The sequence below is a fragment of the Nansenia antarctica genome (genome assembly GCF_963989245.1).
Source record: "Nansenia antarctica genome assembly, chromosome: 6".
In the NCBI taxonomy this organism is placed as follows: Eukaryota; Metazoa; Chordata; class Actinopteri; order Argentiniformes; family Microstomatidae; genus Nansenia; species Nansenia antarctica.
In genome coordinates, this window is record NC_137676.1 from 50782063 (window position 1) to 50799306 (window position 17244).

A 17244-nucleotide genomic window follows, 5' to 3' on the forward strand; every position below is an offset into this window, starting at 1 on the left:
TCCCACTGGTAAGCCACGCCTACCTCTTCTTCTTCGTTTTCCCTATCTGCGCTGGCAACTCACTTGTATTGCGCCTCAGCGCCACCAGTTGGACCGGAATGGGACTAAACCTCGCCTTATGCCAATTTGAAACCGCTAACAGAAAGAACAGCCCCTGAGAGTTTAGTAAGTAATAATAATTTTAATAATAATTTTGCCATTTAGCAGACGCTTTTAATCCAAAGCGATTTACAATTACGAATTACAGGGACATTCCCCCTGGAGTAACTGAGGGCAAAGTGCCTTACTCAAGGACACTAGTAGTGGTGTGGTTTCAGGCGGGATTTGAACTCACAACCTTCCGATCACAAGTCCAACTCACTATCCACTAGACCAGGCACCACTACCCCAGTAAGTAATACGTTTAATAAATCCAGCCATGATTGCTAGCCTATCAACCTTTCCCAATCCACTCCTACACTTTTGACAATGTTGTACTGACCTTACCTCTTACTATTCATGACATGCTTTAGTATTTATACGTATTTGACATTTCACAGTCTTTTGTCTCAGACAGGTATACAACTATGTCTTGAATGTAATATTGGCTCAGGAATTGCCTAATATCATAATATTATTGTTGTGTTCAATAATGGAGACTGAACTCAGAGCTTCAAGTTGGAACGTGTACTCCATTTAATCAAACACGAGTCTAACACAAAACGTAATACGGCACATGTCGTAAAGCCCAAACTGTCGTAAACACAGACGTAACATTTCCCCCCCCCTCACACAACCTAGGTGTGATACTCAGTCATGTAATCACGCAAGTGCTCGGGCCTGTTGCGTGCTCGAACCAGACGTGGCTCTGGTGCAGCCACAGCCACTGGTGGCGGCTCCACGCCTTGGGGCTGAGCCTGGTAGGCCGGGGTTGCTGCTTCATCCAACCGTGCGGCTGGCAAGACTGTGGAAGAGGCCACACTCAGCGCTGGGCCAGGGGGAGGCTGCACCTTACGCAGGCGGGTAGCATGCCAGCGAGTGCCGTCGGCGAGCCTAAACGAGGCCGGGCCAAGCTGTTTGCTGACCTGGACAGGGTCAGACCAAAACGACTGGAGTTTGTTGTCCCGATGAGGTCGTCGGATCCTGACCCAGTCCGACACAGCGATGACAGGTGGCCTAGCACGTCTGGCCCTGTCGAAACGATCCTTCATCAAGCGCTGGTGTTTGGTGACTGTGGCTTGAACTGGATGGACCGGGGGCTGAGCTAGTATAGGGCGGAGCCTATCGAGAGGCAGCTGGAGCTCCCGCCCCAGCATGAGGGAGGCTGGGGAGACTCCTGTAGTGGCGTGTCGCGTGGCCCGATAATGCAACAGCGTCTGGAGGAGGCTGGTGGTGAGCGTGCACCCTTGTGCCAGGTGGGCCCTGATGCCATTCTTCAGGGTTTGGTTCAGCCGTTCCACCCCCCCGTTCGCAGCAGGGTGGTAGAACGCTGTGCGGATGTGGTGGATCCCTTTACCCACTAGATAGGAGGACAGTTCATGGGAAACCATTTGAGGACCGTTGTCAGTCGTGATCCTCTTGGGCAGGCCCCAACGCGCAAACAGAGCGTCGAGAATGTCGATCAGCACCTTTGCTGTGACCGAGCCCACAGGTGTCACCTCTGGCCACTTAGAGTGGAGGTCGTAGGTCACAACGAGAAAACGCTGGTGATGTGGTACCCCATGCAGCTCGCCGCAGATATCCAGTTGCAGGTGCTCCCAGGGTTGAGATGGCCAGTCCAACGGCTGCATGGGCGGGGGTGGAGCTGGAGCCCTGGTCTTACCACTAAGGAGACAGGCAGTGCAATCCTTGACCAGGGTTTCGAGTTCCCTGTCGATGCCTGGCCACCACACAACCTCACGACAGCGCTGTTTGAGCCTGACTATGCCCAGGTGACCCTCGTGCGCCATAGCAAGGATACGCGCCCGAAGGACACCTGGGACCACAGTGCAGAACCCGCGAGCGACACAGGTGTCATTCCAAACCGACAACTCCTCCCTGATCCTGGAGTAAGTGAGTAGCTCGTCAGGTACTCTTACCGGCCACCCTTGCGTGATGTAGGTTGAGAGTGTAGAGAGGGTGGGGTCATCGGCTGAGGCATCCCGGAGCTCCTTCAGCGACACCGTCTCCTGAAGGGGTGTGTGGAGGAGCTGGACGAGGTCATGCTCAGCCTGGTCCAGTCCGGGGGTCAAGGTTGGGGCTGTGGGTGGGCTGGGGATTGCGCGTGATAGCAAGTCGGCTACCACGTTGTCTCGTCCTGGCGTGAACTGTAGCCGATAGTTGTACTGTTGCAGGCGGTCGGCCCAGCGGTGGAGGCGGAGTGGCTTGTGACCGGTGCCAGACGTGGCCAGGAGGGTGATGAGGGCCTGGTGGTCTGTCCTCAGTGTGAATAGCCGTCCATAGAGGTACATGTGCCAGCGCTCACATGCCCAGAGGCATGCTAGGGCCTCTCGCTCCCCCACCGAGTACTTCTGTTCCGTGGGGCTGAGAGCACGGGAGGCGAAGGCGATCGGTCTCTCCACCCCCCCTTGCAGCTGGGACATCACCGCACCAATGGCTGTGGCAGAGGCGTCGCACGTGACAAGAGTGGGGCTGGCCAGGTCGAAATGCGCCAGGACCGGTGGCGAGGTGAGTTGGGCCTTCAGGAGGCGTACGGCGTCTGAGCAGGCAGACGTCCAGAGCCAGGGCTCGTCATGCTTCAACAGCTTCCGCAGCGGTGTGGTTGTGGCCGAGTACTGTGGCAGGAAACGGAGGTAGTACGCCGTCATGCCTAGAAAGGAGGCCACCTGAGCGGCTGTGGTGGGCTCCGGGACATGATGGATGGCCTCGGTGTTCGAGTGCAGCGGGTACGTGCCATCAGCTGAGAGGCGGAACCCCACAAAGTCGATGGCTGGGGCGGCGAATACACACTTCTCACCATTGAGTGTCAGGTGATGCTTGGCCAATGCACTGAACACACTGTGGAGACGCTCGTCGTGGCTCTCGACGGTGGCCCCGTGAACCACGATGTCATCAAGATAGATGGCCACACCTGGGATCCCAGCGAAAATGGAGGCCATGATCTTTTGGAAGCAGCTGGGGGCGGAGCTTAAACCGAAAGCCATGCGTTTGTAGCGGAAAACCCCTCTGTGAGTGATGAACGCTGTGAGGTTGCGGCTCTCGGGGTGTAGTGGCACTTGGAGGTAACCCTGACGGAGGTCCAGTTTAGAGAACACGCTGGACCCGTAGAACTGGGCGGTGAGCTCCTCTATCGTTGGCAGGGGGTATTTGTCAGGGATGATGGCCTTGTTTACCGCTCTCAGATCCACGCAGATGCGCAGCCCCCCAGACTTCTTCTTCGCCACCACCAGGTTGGAGATCCAAGGCGATGCGTTCACCTGCTCAATGATGTCGCTATCGAGCATGCTCTGTAGTTGAGAGGAGATGTCATCGCGGAGAGCCAGGGGGGAGCGGCGGAGGGGCTGTATAACAGGCATCACTGTAGGATCTAACAGAGGCTGGTGGGCAAAAGTGTCGAGGCAGCCTACACCGCTGAACAGCGCAGGCCACTGTTGCTGCCAGGGGGTGGAAACGGTGTGAATCTCTGAGCCAGCTGTGTCTAGCAGGGTGAAACCGAGGGCGTTGAACAGGTCGAGGCCTAACAAGTTGGTCCCGTGGCGTGCAACGTTGAACCTGAAAGCCGGCAGTGTCCTCTCCCCGTACTTCACAGGCAGCTGAAAAGAGCCCACAATGTCAATCTTAGAGTTGGCATAGCCACGCAGGGTGGTGGAGGGCAACCCCAGGGGCACATGGGAGAAGAACTGTGTATAAGTCGTCAAGTTCACAAGGGACACTGTGGCTCCAGTGTCTAGGAGGAGCGGCAGAGTGACATCACCAACCACCAACGAGCATGTTTTGAATGGCGCTCTTCCTGAGCTGACATTATGGATGACTGTGGTAGGTGACTGGGAAGCTCTAGCTGGGGCAGACCTGCAGACCTTGTGAAAGTGGTTTAGTCTCCCGCAGTTGGAGCAGGTTTTACCACGGGCTGGGCATGTCTGAGCTCTTGAATTGTGTGCAGAAGAGCCGCAATTCCCACACGGCTGGTGTGGCTGGTCGCGTGACCGAGAGGCCAGTAAAATGCTCTCCCCGCCGCTGGTTGCACTCACGTGGAGGAGGGGCACCTGTAGGCTGTGCGCGCCCTCTGCCGGTGAGCTGGGAGAGGCTGAAAAACTAACTGCACATTCTAAAGCTGTTTCAACCTGGACCGCCATGTTCAGAGCTGCTGATAATGTAAGTTCATCATTTTCCAGTAACAGTCTTTCCCTAATCTTGTCACAGTTCGTGTGCAAGATGAGTTGGTCTCTTATCATCTCGTTCTGCAATGCCCCGAACTTGCATAAGCTCGCCAAGCCCCGCAGATCAGCCACATACTGTGTCACTGTCTCACCTGTTCGTTGGTGTCTTCGTCTGAATATGACGCGGCGGAGAAGAGCGCTTTGTGGAGGGGCGAAGTGTTCCTTCAATAGTTCCACAGCGTCTGTGTATCTCGCCGCAGTGCCAAGAGTTCCAAACACGCGCTGACCCTCCGTTCCCAGGCAGTGCCGCAGCAGCGCGCATTTCCTCTTGTCTGATACATCCTCCAAACCGGCGGCTAGGATATATGTTTCGAAAGAGGAAATCCAGCGGCCCCACGGAATCGGTGGTTCTGCCGGGACTGCTAGGAAAGGAGGGGGTGTTGGTAGAGAACAATCAGCCATCGCTCGTCGCCAATGTTGTGTTCAATAATGGAGACTGAACTCAGAGCTTCAAGTTGGAACGTGTACTCCATTTAATCAAACACGAGTCTAACACAAAACGTAATACGGCACATGTCGTAAAGCCCAAACTGTCGTAAACACAGACGTAACATTTATACAGTAGTATTTGTTGCAGTGTGCTAGGGTGAGTGACATTTACATTTTTGACATTACTTACATCTGTCACTCATGTAGTAGTAGTACCAACAGTAGAAATCAGAGGACGGACTCATTGTAATGCATGGAAAGGAATCAGGAATGGTATCAAACACCTGATTATTCCATTCCATATATTACAATGAGCCTGTCCTCTGATTTATACCTCCACCAGCCTCCCCTGGTGCAGAGTGGTCCTAGCTAGATTTTTGCTGCCTTTTTGTAGATGATTCACTTACTTAAGACACATGTACTTGTTCTAAGTCTCTTTGGATAAAAGCATTTGCTTAATGTAAATTGTTTTAATGTAAATGCAATAATACTGTGTTAATAGTATGTTTAGATCAAAATATTTATTTCCATAGACCCACAACATTTCATTTATAGGAGTACATGCCATTGAACAATGTTCTAGTAATAGTTCTGTTTAATTTCCAAAACAAAAATAATCTAGGAACAGAAAAGTACAAGAATAGCAGATGCTTTTATCCGAAGCAACTTACATTGCAGTGAGTGCATACATTTTTCAATGTACACATATACAGTATATGGTCCCAGCAGTATATATGGTATACATGGTCCCAACTCAATACACTCAATACAGTATTTATATATTTTTTTATTTAGCCTTTATTTAACCAGGCCGGTCCCATTAAGACACAATGATCTCTTTTCCGAGGGAAGCCTGGCCAACAGCAGCTTCGACAGTTAAAACAAACAATGCAGAATTACACAATAAAACAACACCAAGTCAACAACAACAAAATAGACAAAATACAATCTGGTCAGTCAGAGCAATATAGTTAAGTAATGGGACTTTCATATAAAGCAGGAGCAAGAACGAAATGAGTCTGATTCCAAGTTACTCACAAGGTATGTCACAGGTATGACTGCTAATTGCATGAGATTGAGCAATGACCTCTTCACCGTGTGACCAAAACACTGACATCAGGAATAGATTACCACAATTTAGTGAACACAGTAGTCTAGAGAGCCTGCTGCTGTCCTGTAGCCCTGCCACCGCCACCTGGCTGAGGGCTCTTCTTCCCCAATGTCCCCAACTTCTCCACAGCGTCTCTCAGCTTCCCTGCGGCCTTTTCACTGTAGCCCAGCCCTGGTCTGAACCTACCCCACGCCACGCTGGATCCCTGCTGCAGCTGATGTAGCTGTCTGCACAGCTTCCCCAGGTCATTCATGAGACAGAAGCCCCTACAGCCACTCAGCTCCACCGGTAGACCTCCCTTTGCCTGGGCCTTGCCTAGCTGCACCACCCAGAACTTGGCCATGTCACTGGGGCTCCGGGCGTGGCTCGCCACCATGTTGAGGACCAGGGGGAAGAGGTCATGGGTCGCGGCCGGTACCGGGACCATGTTCACCCCTGTTGGGCCAGAGCTGGGGAAGGAGGTGGGCTGTGTCTGAGGGCTGATGACCAATACCCTGTCTGCGGACATGGCGCGTTCGGCCAACCAGTGCATGGGCCCCTGCTGTGCCAGTTGGCGGCTTTGCCACATGTCGATGGAGACGTGGCAGCCTTCGTGCCACTTCAGGAACTCAGCGAACGCCACCACGGCCCTCTGGAAGACAGGGTTTCCGGCAGGGTACACGACCAGGACGAACACAGGGATGGGAGGGGCGTTGTTGGGAAGCCTTGTGAAGGGGCTGTTTGAAAGTCTTCTGTAGACCTTAACTGGAGAAGGAAATGAGTGAGGGGGAGGGGGAGGGGGAGGAGGAAGGTTACTATGGAACAGCAGGGGGCGCTCGTGGAGGTAGAAATCAGAGTTTTGTTGTAATGCATGGAATGGAATGAAGAATGGTGTGTTTGATACCATTCTGATACCATACCTACCCAGAGTAATGAAGCAGGTTAATACCAACAGCCCAGCTGCACATCCAATACACACCATCAGAACATTGTCTGTGTGAGGGAAGGCCGGAGGGAGGGAAGGAGGGGTCTTACCACCGGTTGGCTTCACAGTAGGGACTGAGGTACTATGCTCACCTTTAAAAAAATAGATAAATACATTTAATTAAATAAACCTTACTCAATACATAGACATCCTTGCTTTCATAATGATGAATTAGATTAGGTGGAAGTTGGAAATGGAAAAGAAACAGAGTAAACAAACAACACAGACAGACATGCACAGACATGCACACACCATACAGAGACAGATGTTCACCCGACCCAGCCCGGTGAGCAGGGGGGTCAGGGCTGTGCGACAGGAGGAATGGACACGCCGGGGGAGATGGAGCAGTGGGCTGCGTTGCTCATTTGCTCATTTTTTAAAATGTTATGATGGCCCGTATCTTTTAAAAAAAAAAGTATTGAGTCCCACTCATATTTATTTTTGTTATTGGACAGATACAGTGAAGACAGACAGGAAAGCAAGGAGAAGAATGGAGAGAGGGCATGTCAGCAGCAGGGCATGGGCTGGGCTACATTTGAACCCATGGTAGACCACCCCAAGCCACACCCCATATCTTTCTTTACACAGATCGACCGACATTCTCCACCAGAATTCTCCAGGTACTCCAGATAGCTAGTCTACTACTATGCACGCACACACACACACACACACACACACACACACACACACACACACACACACACAAAGCTACAGACAGACACACATAGGCAGACACACACAGACACACAATAAATAAAATAAACGTACCATCTGGAATGTCCAGCATTGTATCCTTTGAATAATCCTCACCTCCATGTGGAGGTATAGGCACATTAAACGCACTGATGTGTGCCACAATCCCTGGGTCTGTGGGTGCCAAGTAATGGAACCACAGCTGTAGGTATGCAGAAGAGTATCAATGAGACAATCACACCAACACTGAGAGGATAAAGACTGCTGAATAGACTATATTATCTGTTTTCGTTTAATGTTGAGTGGCCTTGGGTGTTTTGAAAGGTGCTTATCTAAAATGTTTTCTTCTTAATTATGTTATCATCATTATTTGTATTATGATGATGATGATGATGATGATGATGATTATTTGTATTTGTATTATTATGTATAGGCTATAGCAATAGCATCGAGATTGCTCTTATGGCATTGTAATAGATTATGTAATAATACACACCAGAGCTAGATGGAAAGGTTGATAGTGACGTGGTTGTCTAGATATCGTGTTTTACCTGCTTGGCACCACGCACGTTATCTTCGGTCAAGGGTGGACGATACCGACAGCTGTATCTGTCGTAATTATTAATTACGATCCAAGTTCCTTTTAGATAATTTATACTTGCTGCAAAAAAGTAATACGCCCTACATGTAATAAATACGAAATAATCTTGACAAATATGGAATGTGATTGTTTAAAACAAGCTGAAAATACCGTCGACGTTGACCGCCCAGCTTATATTCAGCACCCTGTCCCCTCCGTGTCCGTTATACGGGACCAGGTGGACCTCGAGCGCGTTCAGGATAGAGGGACAGGCCGGGGCCGCCTTCTCGAACCCTTCTGGGATGGCTTTATTAGGAAGACAGACCGTTACACCTATGGCGAGCCCGTGGACCTTCTGGGATTGCTTTATTAGGAAGACAGACCGTTACACCTATGGCGAGCCTATATGGACCTTCCTGACCTGCATTCCATTTTAGGTCAAAACCCAAAACTGACCCTAACATTAACCTGAAAACAAATTTAGTGTGCTGGTCTGTCAGGACCCCTTAGCTTTCCTCCCAAACAGTCAATCAAGCACGTCTTTTTTTTTTCTGGTGTTTTATAAGCTTGACTTGCTCGAATTTCACATAGAATAATGCAGATGATGATCACCCACCTGATTCGGTTTCCTCACAGGTGAGACTCTGAAATGGAAACAAAATAAACAAATAAGATGATCAATGAATGTACATATCTAAAATGGCTAACCACAGACCAAAAAAAAATAAAAATAGAACGTATGCTGTTGATATAAAAAATGTATATCTTACAATTTCAGGTATCCCATAAGCAGTGAGCACCTTTGAAACCACAAGCAAAAGTAAACTGCTCATGACGGGGGGATAAAAGAAGCGCCGTTCTGTCATGAACTCTATCATCATGCCCTAGCAGCCGAAAGTTGTCCTTAAGTTGTCCCGAAAGTTGTGCTTAACTCTCCATATTTAATGTCTTATTTCATTCACATTACATAACATTCTATCCGTTGACATTTCATTGGTCAGGTCATCGTAGCTCCGCCCTGATCGCTTCCTACCAGCTGGAGCCTGACAGCAGCAGTGAGTAACCCGTTTTCTTGTACTGTTCGTTTTCTAAGCAGTTTTTTTTCTTTAGACAAAAGTTATCTTACGTTGTTGCCACTGACTGTGTGTCAAATATGCAGCTACGTTTTGCTTAATCGGTTTGCCTGCCTCGCAACGATCTAATCCGCTCGGAAGTTTAGTTCTTTTGACTAGTTTTCTTTGACTTTGGGTTATTATAGTCTAAATAACGGTCACGTCGAGGATCTTATAAGGATTCACATTGTTTCATGTGATCTGGTGACATTATTGTAGTTGCCGCATTAGTTGCCGATGTTGCAATATAGATGGAAGCTGTTTGTTTGCCACCCTGAAAATGAAACTCGAGAGGGGGGTCTATGGGGGCGGTTTCGTCCCCCATGTTCAGCATAAAGTCCGTAGGAGTCCACTGCTGGCCGAAGTAGTCAGACACAACAGCTACAGAATAATGTTGTCATCTCTCCCATTGAACAGCTACAGAACAATGTTGTCATCTCTCCCATTGAATCCAATACTTTGATTCCTTTCATGATTAAAAAAAACACCTCAAAACCTTCTCTATCAGTGTGCACTGCGCATGTACGGAGGATATTGTGGTGGACTTTGTATTGTGTGCTGTTTGATCCCGACATGGATCACGGGATGTTTGATCCCGATAACTCGTAGGAATTGACTCCACTTCAAAGTAACTACTTTTTTAAAATAGCAATAACACTAACATTTTCCAAACTGGTGTCTAGTCTAGGTATATCATTTAGGCTGATGTGTTTAGGCTCGCTTTGATCTTGATCTTATATGTAATTACGCATTAATGAGTATAGCCTATGGTAGCCTACGGATACTGCTACACAGTAATAGTATTTTATTTGTTACATAAATTGTGTTTGTTGGATGGTAGCCTATGTCCATACAATTTATGGTTCTGCGAATGATGCATAGCATTTTACACATGTTACATGCTTAACATGAACATTACAAATCAGAACATTGAGTGTTGTTGGAGTGTTTGATTGGTTGTATGTCCACAGGTCTGCCCCAGTAGGTGAGGTGTCGGTCTGCTGCATGTTGGAGTAAGAGGGACCGTGAATGAGGACAGGACTTCCAAAGTCAAAATGCTGTGTGGCGTTGTGTCAGGTGTATGGGTCCATGTGGGGCTGAGGATGGGGCTGAGGACGGGGGTGAGGATGGGGGTCTCCAGACCCACGCTAACCACCTCCCCTGCAGCTTTGACCCAAACCCGGGACCCCTCCCACAGATTCAGCACCACCGCCACTAGACCCCACACCACCCCGTCCTTCAGCTACGTGGTCGTGGGCGCCGGCTCGGCAGGCTGCGTCCTGGCCCACCGTCTGACTGAGGACACCCAGGAGTCGGTGCTCCTCCTGGAAGCCGGCCCCAGGGACATGCTCCTGGGCAGCACCCGCCTCTCCTGGAAGATCCACATGCCCGCTGCCCTGGTCTACAACCTCTGTGACGACAAGTACAACTGGTTCTACCACACCCAGCCTCAGAAGCACATGGACGAGCGGGTGTTGTACTGGCCACGGGGCCGGGTGTGGGGGGGGTCCTCGTCCCTCAACGCCATGGTCTACATCCGGGGCCACGCCGAGGACTACAACCGCTGGCAGAGGGAGGGGGCCGAGGGCTGGGACTACGACCACTGCCTGCCCTACTTCCGCAAGGCGCAGTGCCATGAGCTGGGGGGGGACCGGTACCGGGGGGACGGGGGCCCGCTGCACGTGTCCCGGGGGAAGACGGACCACCCTCTCCACCGGGCGTTCATCGAGGCAGGGCAGCAGGCCGGGTATCCGTTCACGGACGATATGAACGGACACCAACAGGAGGGACTGGGCTGGATGGACATGACCATTTATAAAGGTTGGTGTGTGTGTGTGTGTGTGTGTGTGTGTGTGTGTGCGTGTGTGCGTGCGTGCGTGCGTGCGTGCGTACGCTCGCGCATGTGTGTGGTGTGTTGCATATCTCTCCGCTTCCCCCTCTTAACTCTAACATTTCTCACCTCTCCAAACCCCCCTCCCCAACTCCCTCTCCCCCCATCCCCCTTCCCCAACCCCCTCTCCACCCATCACCCCTCCCCAGGTAAAAGGTGGAGCACAGCCAGTGCCTACCTGCGCTCTGTGGTGAGCAGACCCAACCTGAAGACGGAGGTGCGCTGTCTGACCACCAAGGTCCTGTTTCAGGGGAGCAGGGCTGTGGGCGTGGAGTACATGCAGAACGGTCAGAAGAAGAAGGTAGGACTCACAGTCTTCATTGTATTCTAATTCTGTGGCTGGGCGGGCTGAGGTGTGTAGAGGTTTCAAAGAGGTCGATATAGGACATTCAACAAGCAAATGACACAGCAATACAGTATAGGAGAGACATTACACATTTTCACACATGTCAATGGCATTCCCGGGTTTGCACGAGCTACTTGAATCACGCATTCAACTGAATGCAGAACTGGAACATAGTAGACGTGAATTCGAAAGAGACAGGCGCGTGACACTTTGTTCAGGCACAGTTGGGTGTGTGTAAATGACATACGCAGTTATGTGATCATACCTCCGTTTTATATGTATTTATCATCATATTTTTCACATTAATTTAACAGCGAGTTAACTCGAATTATGCTTACCATCACCAAGTTCGCTCGCCAAACAAAGCACTTTATTACCGTTGATATAAACATCCTATACTAGTCCAAAAGCACAGTATGGGAGAACTTGGTGATGATAAGCACAGGGCTGCCAAGTTTCACCAAAAGTTTGGAGTGAGATTTTTGGGCGGTGGAGCGACCCAAAACTGTGCACGATTTGGCAGCGGCGGCCCCTCTCTCCCACCCAATTATTTGTACTAGTTTCCTGCAATTTTACATGTTGTTCATAATAAACCAGCACAAGAAATGAAAATAATAAATAATAACATTTTATAAAACAAGAAAAAAATTCAGACAATATATTTATGAAATCTTAATAAACAAATACAGTAGCCTACAGACTCTAAAAGAAAAATTGGCCCCATCAACAGGATTGGCCCCTTGGTCAGCAGCGGAAAGACCCGTGGTCATCATCTTATATACAGTGCATTGCTCATAGATGGCTATTAAGGCTGCCACGATTAGTCGACTAGTCACGACGACGTCGACTACCAAAATCGTCGCCGACATATTTGGTAATCGCCGTAAGTCGCATGTTTTTTGGGAGCTGAAATAAACGTTTTTTTTTTGTTTTTGTTTTTGCCTAGCACCAGGGGAGCCCCCCCTCCCAAATTTCGTTGTTTGGTACCTGTACTATATCAATGACAATAAAGACCATTCATTTCATTCGATAAGCATTCGTTTTTCTTCCCTGAAGCTGCCACTGGCTAGCGTCTCCCAGTGTCTTTGATGTACATGCGCAGTGTCGGTCATCCGGGGCACACGTGACTTCCCCGGAAAAACAAACAGAGAAATGTCTTCCTGTCCTCGTACCTCTAAAGTGTGGGAGCATTTCAACCACAACGTTGAAAAAAAGAATGTAAAATGTAAAATTTGCAAAGCTGAACTCGCTCATGGCAGCACGTCTATGATGCGCGAGCATCTAAAAAGGAAGCACGTTGTGGCAGATGACGAGGAAGACGATGGCTCGTCTCTGTAAGCTAGTTAGCTTGTTATTGGCTAACGATATCGTTACGTTCAAAGCCTTCTTACATTATTTTACGTTGTCATCAAAGCGATACTACTATGAGATGAGTGAAGCAAAGCAAAACTTTGAGATGAGCTTTGAACTTTACTATGAGATGAGTGAAGCAAAGCAAAACTTTTGTACTCTGTACAAGTATTTATTTTTGTTTTTGTATTCTTTTGGTTGCCTAGTGCCTAGCCTACCTCATTTTACTCAGCAGTTTGCACCCTCTACTACTCTTTACATTACATTACATGCAAGTGATGCCAGAAATAAATCTGCAAAGTTCATTAAAATATCTATTTTTGAGTGAACAATCATTTTAATTGTCTTTATTTTTAGTTAGCACATGCCTACAACAACAACTAACAACTTCAAGCTAAATTTAGAAGCTGATTTAGAAGATGATAGCTAAATAAGAGCGATTGAGTAATTGAATGAATGGACTTTATTGTCATTGCTACAGTACAGGTACCAAACAACGAAATTTAGGATGGGTGGCTCCCCTGGTGTTAGGAAAGAAAAAGAAAAAAGAAAAAAAGTGCGATAAGCTGTAATTTATGATCCGATTAGTCGACTAATCGGTAAAATAATCGGTAACTAGTCGACTATGAAAATAATCGTTTGTGGCAGCCCTAATGGCTATCATGTTATACAGTACATACCAGGGTTTTACTTGGGTCAGAATGAGGGCTTGGTGGGTGTTTTTGTGCGCGCGCGGCGCGCCCATTTTTTTGGGGAGGGACCCCAATTGTTGTATTTGTATTGTAAATTGTAATTATTAATAATAATAATTATTATTAATGTACCTGGTTATGTTACAGTAGAGAAAAAAAAACAGTTACCAAAACTGAGTATTTACTAGCTAAGATTGGCAAAAGATTGGCGTGGTGCAACCGAAATTAGTAAACAACTAGTTTGAAACTAACTACAGTAGTAACAACTAGGGGTTTAGTAACTACTAAATGCCTGCATTTAGTAATGACTTACTCCATATTGGTGCAACCCAGTCCAGTAGGCTACCAGATACGATGTTGTAATGTATGCACATATTTTGCTACCACAGTTGCCAGATGGAATTGACAATGTCCAGCCCAACCAGTCTAAAAGCTGCCGAATCCACCCGTCCAGTGTGACCAAAAGTAGCCCAATCTGGCAACCCTGCTTGCTACGTTCTTGCAGCTCGCGTGAACACAGGTTCTTCCATCAGCGCTCGCCTGCCGCTTCGATTGCAGACTCAAGTTAACGCGCGTGCAGAAAGATGCCACGAAACTCATGTCCGGTAGCTTTCTTTCAAGGAATTTCAAAAATCAAAGTCCCGTAAAAAAAAAAAAAAAGTTAGTTCTCGCCGTGAGAAATAGAGATGCGGCGTGAGAGCGTGAGAACTGGTTGAAATGCGTGAGTCTCACGGTGATTACGTGAGACTTGGCAGCCCTGATAAGCATAATACGAGTTAACTCAATTAGACATATTGCTAGTAACAATAAACAGACGGAAAAGCGCAGCGCACACTGAGTAAGCACAGTTGAAGCGAGGGAGTGACTGGAAGTGCCACTGGTGCACACTGCATAAACATATCACAAATGTGCATTTGATAAGTAATCTAGCTAAGTAAGTAAGCTAGCTAACTATGATGGGAAATGAAGTAGTATCCAGTTGTGGAATTATATTTAGTAGTAGCGATATTCGGGGTCTGGGGCAGTTCTTATACGCTCTGTGCTGCGGGCTCTCTCCCTGCTGATTGCGCGATGCAGGACAGCTGTGGGAGGAGATGGTGTGGGTTCACTGCTCCGTAATGCGTCTATATCACAAAATGTACATTTGATAAGTAAGTAAGCTAGCTAAGTAAGTAAGCTAGCTAACTATTGGAAATGAAGTAGTATCCAGTTGTGGAATTATATTTATCACTACTTTTGGCTGTGTGGTGTGGGTTAACATTAGCGGAGCGAACCAAAAGCACAAAGTGAGAAACTACTCGCTGTGATTGGTTAACTTGTTCCACGTGAAAATGTGACACAGCCCAATGAAAAGGGCTACCTGTAGGCGAAATCATTTTTCAGTTTTTTACATGTGCTTAAACTACAGATTGTAAGCTTTCAAATGATGCATCATACATTGAAATCGGAAACAAATTGAAGACGACATGAGTATTTGAAAGTTGCTACACCGGAAATCACTAAGCACAGAAAATCCCCATCAAAGATAATGAATCCCCATCAAACAACAAGAAACGAAGTCATTGTGTTATAGATTACACTTATTTAATGAACGTAAAACTGTTCGGAAAAATAACGAGTGGGTACTTCACATCTTCGAGTTGAATGTTAGCTAAAAAAACGAAAATTTGAAGAAAAAAAAAAAAACTTTAAAGACGAATTTGACGTCTTTCTCATTTCCGAGAGGTGTCCAGAAACACCAGGAGCAGTCACAAATGTCTTGCATCAGACATACGTAACCCTTTACACGCTGCACACCCAAGCCTTCCCTGTAAATTCCATGGAATCACAGGGAAAATGCCTGTTCACACATGCCCCTTCCATGGAATTTACTTGGAAAGCTCTTATGTGTGAATGGGGTTTTAGATTAGATTAGATTAGATTAAACTTTATTGTCATTGCAGAGAACAAGTACTAGACAACAAAATGCAGTTTAGCATCTAACCAGAAGTGCAAATAGTGATGTAAAAAAACATAATTTAAAAACATGATAATGATAGTGATAGGTACAGTATGGCATGTATGGTAGTTTAGAGACACAGTTAAGGTAGCTTATGTACAGTATGTAATGTACAGATGTATAAAAGAGGCTGTATCAAAGTATGTGCAATGTGCAATAATACGGTATTGTGCAAAGGTAGTATTGTAAACATCAGTAGTGGCCCCACGGTGGTGTAGCGGTCTAAGCACTGGCTAGTGCATGGCTGCCCACCGTGGGGCCGGGGTTCGTATCCCGGCTCGCCAGACCCGGATATGGCCAGGGCACACACGGGGAACGGCATATTGGGCGGCCGCTCCCGAGGGGGGTATAGGAGTAGTTCCGGACAAGGATCCGTCGCGCAACAGCGCCCCCGTCTGGTGCTGGAATAACGGTGCTGGGCTCGAGGAGCCAGTCAGCTAGTCTGCCTGGCGGCCTCCTCTGGGACTGCCGGCCGCGGGGTCGTGCGGCGGATCCCTCGCAATAGGCAGGGGATAATTGGATGCTAGGTTGGGTTCAATTGGCTACCAAATTGGGTGAAAAAAGGGATAAAATCTGAAAAACAAATTTAAAAAAGTAAACATCAGTAGTGCAAAGGGTAAAGAGTGATCACATTGACCAGGGGTGTGCAACCAGCAATAGTGCAAGGCAAAATTGGATTGTTCACAGTGTCCGGGGGGGGGGGTGTTCTTAAAACATGTTTGGTGTTGAAGCTGCCCTCTGTTCTGTTGCTTTTATCCTCCCTCACACCCCTTCTTTCTCCCCCCTCCCCCCTCTCTCTCTTTCCTCTCTCAGGTGTTTGCTGATAAAGAGGTCATTCTCAGTGGGGGGGCCATCAACTCCCCCCAGCTTCTGATGCTGTCTGGGGTGGGTAACGCGGACGACCTCAAACAGCTGGACATCCCTGTGGTCCAGCATCTCCCAGGTGAAATCTCTCTCTGACCTCTGACCCCAGTTTGAAGTTTAGTCAGCTGGTCAGGTCATTGACTAACTGTCACCCAATGTCTTGTCAGCTCAGGTCACAGGAACAGAAGCCAAGTGTTTTGACTTGTTCTTGTACAAGGATTGCACTTTTATAGCGCCTTATTCCAAAGAGCTTTACAATGGCCTCTCATTCACCCATTCACACACACATTCACACACCGATTCACAGAACTCCTGAGCCACAGCCATGGCTGCACCCATGTGGGTGTTCTGTAGCAAAGGATAGCCATATGACAGCAGAGTGACACGCCCTATGTGCACCGGCAGGTTAGGTTGATTAATGTTCACATCACAGTTAACGAGCTACTGTCATACCATGTAGACATGAAGTTGCTCAACTTTTCAAAAGAGATGTCAACATTTATTTGACATTTCGGTGATGTATTATTCACACTACTGTGTGTGTGTGCGTGTGTGTGTGTGTGTGTGTATGTGTGTGTGTGTGTGTTTGTCTCTGTGGTGTGTGTGTGTGTGTGTGTGTGTGTGTACGTGTGTGTGTGTGTGTGTGTGTGTGTGTGTGTGTGTGTGTGTGTGTGTGTGGGCATGTGGGCACGTGTGTGTGTGTGTGTGTGTGTGTGTGTGTGTGTGTCTGCAGGAGTGGGCAGTAATCTCCAGGATCATCTAGAGTTGTATGTCCAGCAGCAGTGTACCCAGCCCATCACCCTGTACAAGGCCCAGAAGCCCTTCCGTATGGTCAAAATCGGCTTGGAGTGGCTCCTC

The 17244-nt window shown here is 48.1% G+C and overlaps 2 protein-coding genes across 3 annotated transcripts in view; one reads left to right on the plus strand and one right to left on the minus strand.

Moving 5' to 3' along the window:
• Nucleotides 1–5168: 5168 nt before the first annotated feature.
• On the minus strand, nucleotides 5169–9037 carry il17rb (interleukin 17 receptor B). 2 transcript variants are annotated; one of them, XM_080534972.1, is made up of 7 exons: nucleotides 8903–9037; nucleotides 8749–8776; nucleotides 8304–8438; nucleotides 8104–8213; nucleotides 7628–7754; nucleotides 6799–6951; nucleotides 5169–6639 (listed from the first exon to the last, which is right to left on the minus strand). In XM_080534972.1, exons 1-7 carry the CDS (start codon nucleotides 9011–9013, stop codon nucleotides 5939–5941), a joined length of 1365 nt encoding a protein of 454 aa, XP_080391098.1. In that variant the 5' UTR covers nucleotides 9014–9037; the 3' UTR covers nucleotides 5169–5938. The 2 variants fall into 2 exon arrangements, with proteins under 2 accessions (XP_080391098.1, XP_080391099.1); XM_080534973.1 differs by having other exon boundaries at nucleotides 8304–8496.
• Nucleotides 9038–9843: 806 nt separating this feature from the next.
• The window catches only part of chdh (choline dehydrogenase), an 11912-nt gene continuing 4511 nt past the window's right edge, over nucleotides 9844–17244 (plus strand). The window contains exons 1-5 of the mRNA XM_080533581.1: nucleotides 9844–9872; nucleotides 10216–11065; nucleotides 11285–11436; nucleotides 16336–16465; nucleotides 17120–17244. The exon at nucleotides 17120–17244 is cut by the window's right edge and continues 10 nt beyond it. Of these exons, the coding sequence (XP_080389707.1) occupies nucleotides 10300–11065; nucleotides 11285–11436; nucleotides 16336–16465; nucleotides 17120–17244 (1173 nt within the window). The 5' untranslated portion in view covers nucleotides 9844–9872; nucleotides 10216–10299. The remainder of the gene's footprint in view (nucleotides 9873–10215; nucleotides 11066–11284; nucleotides 11437–16335; nucleotides 16466–17119) is intronic.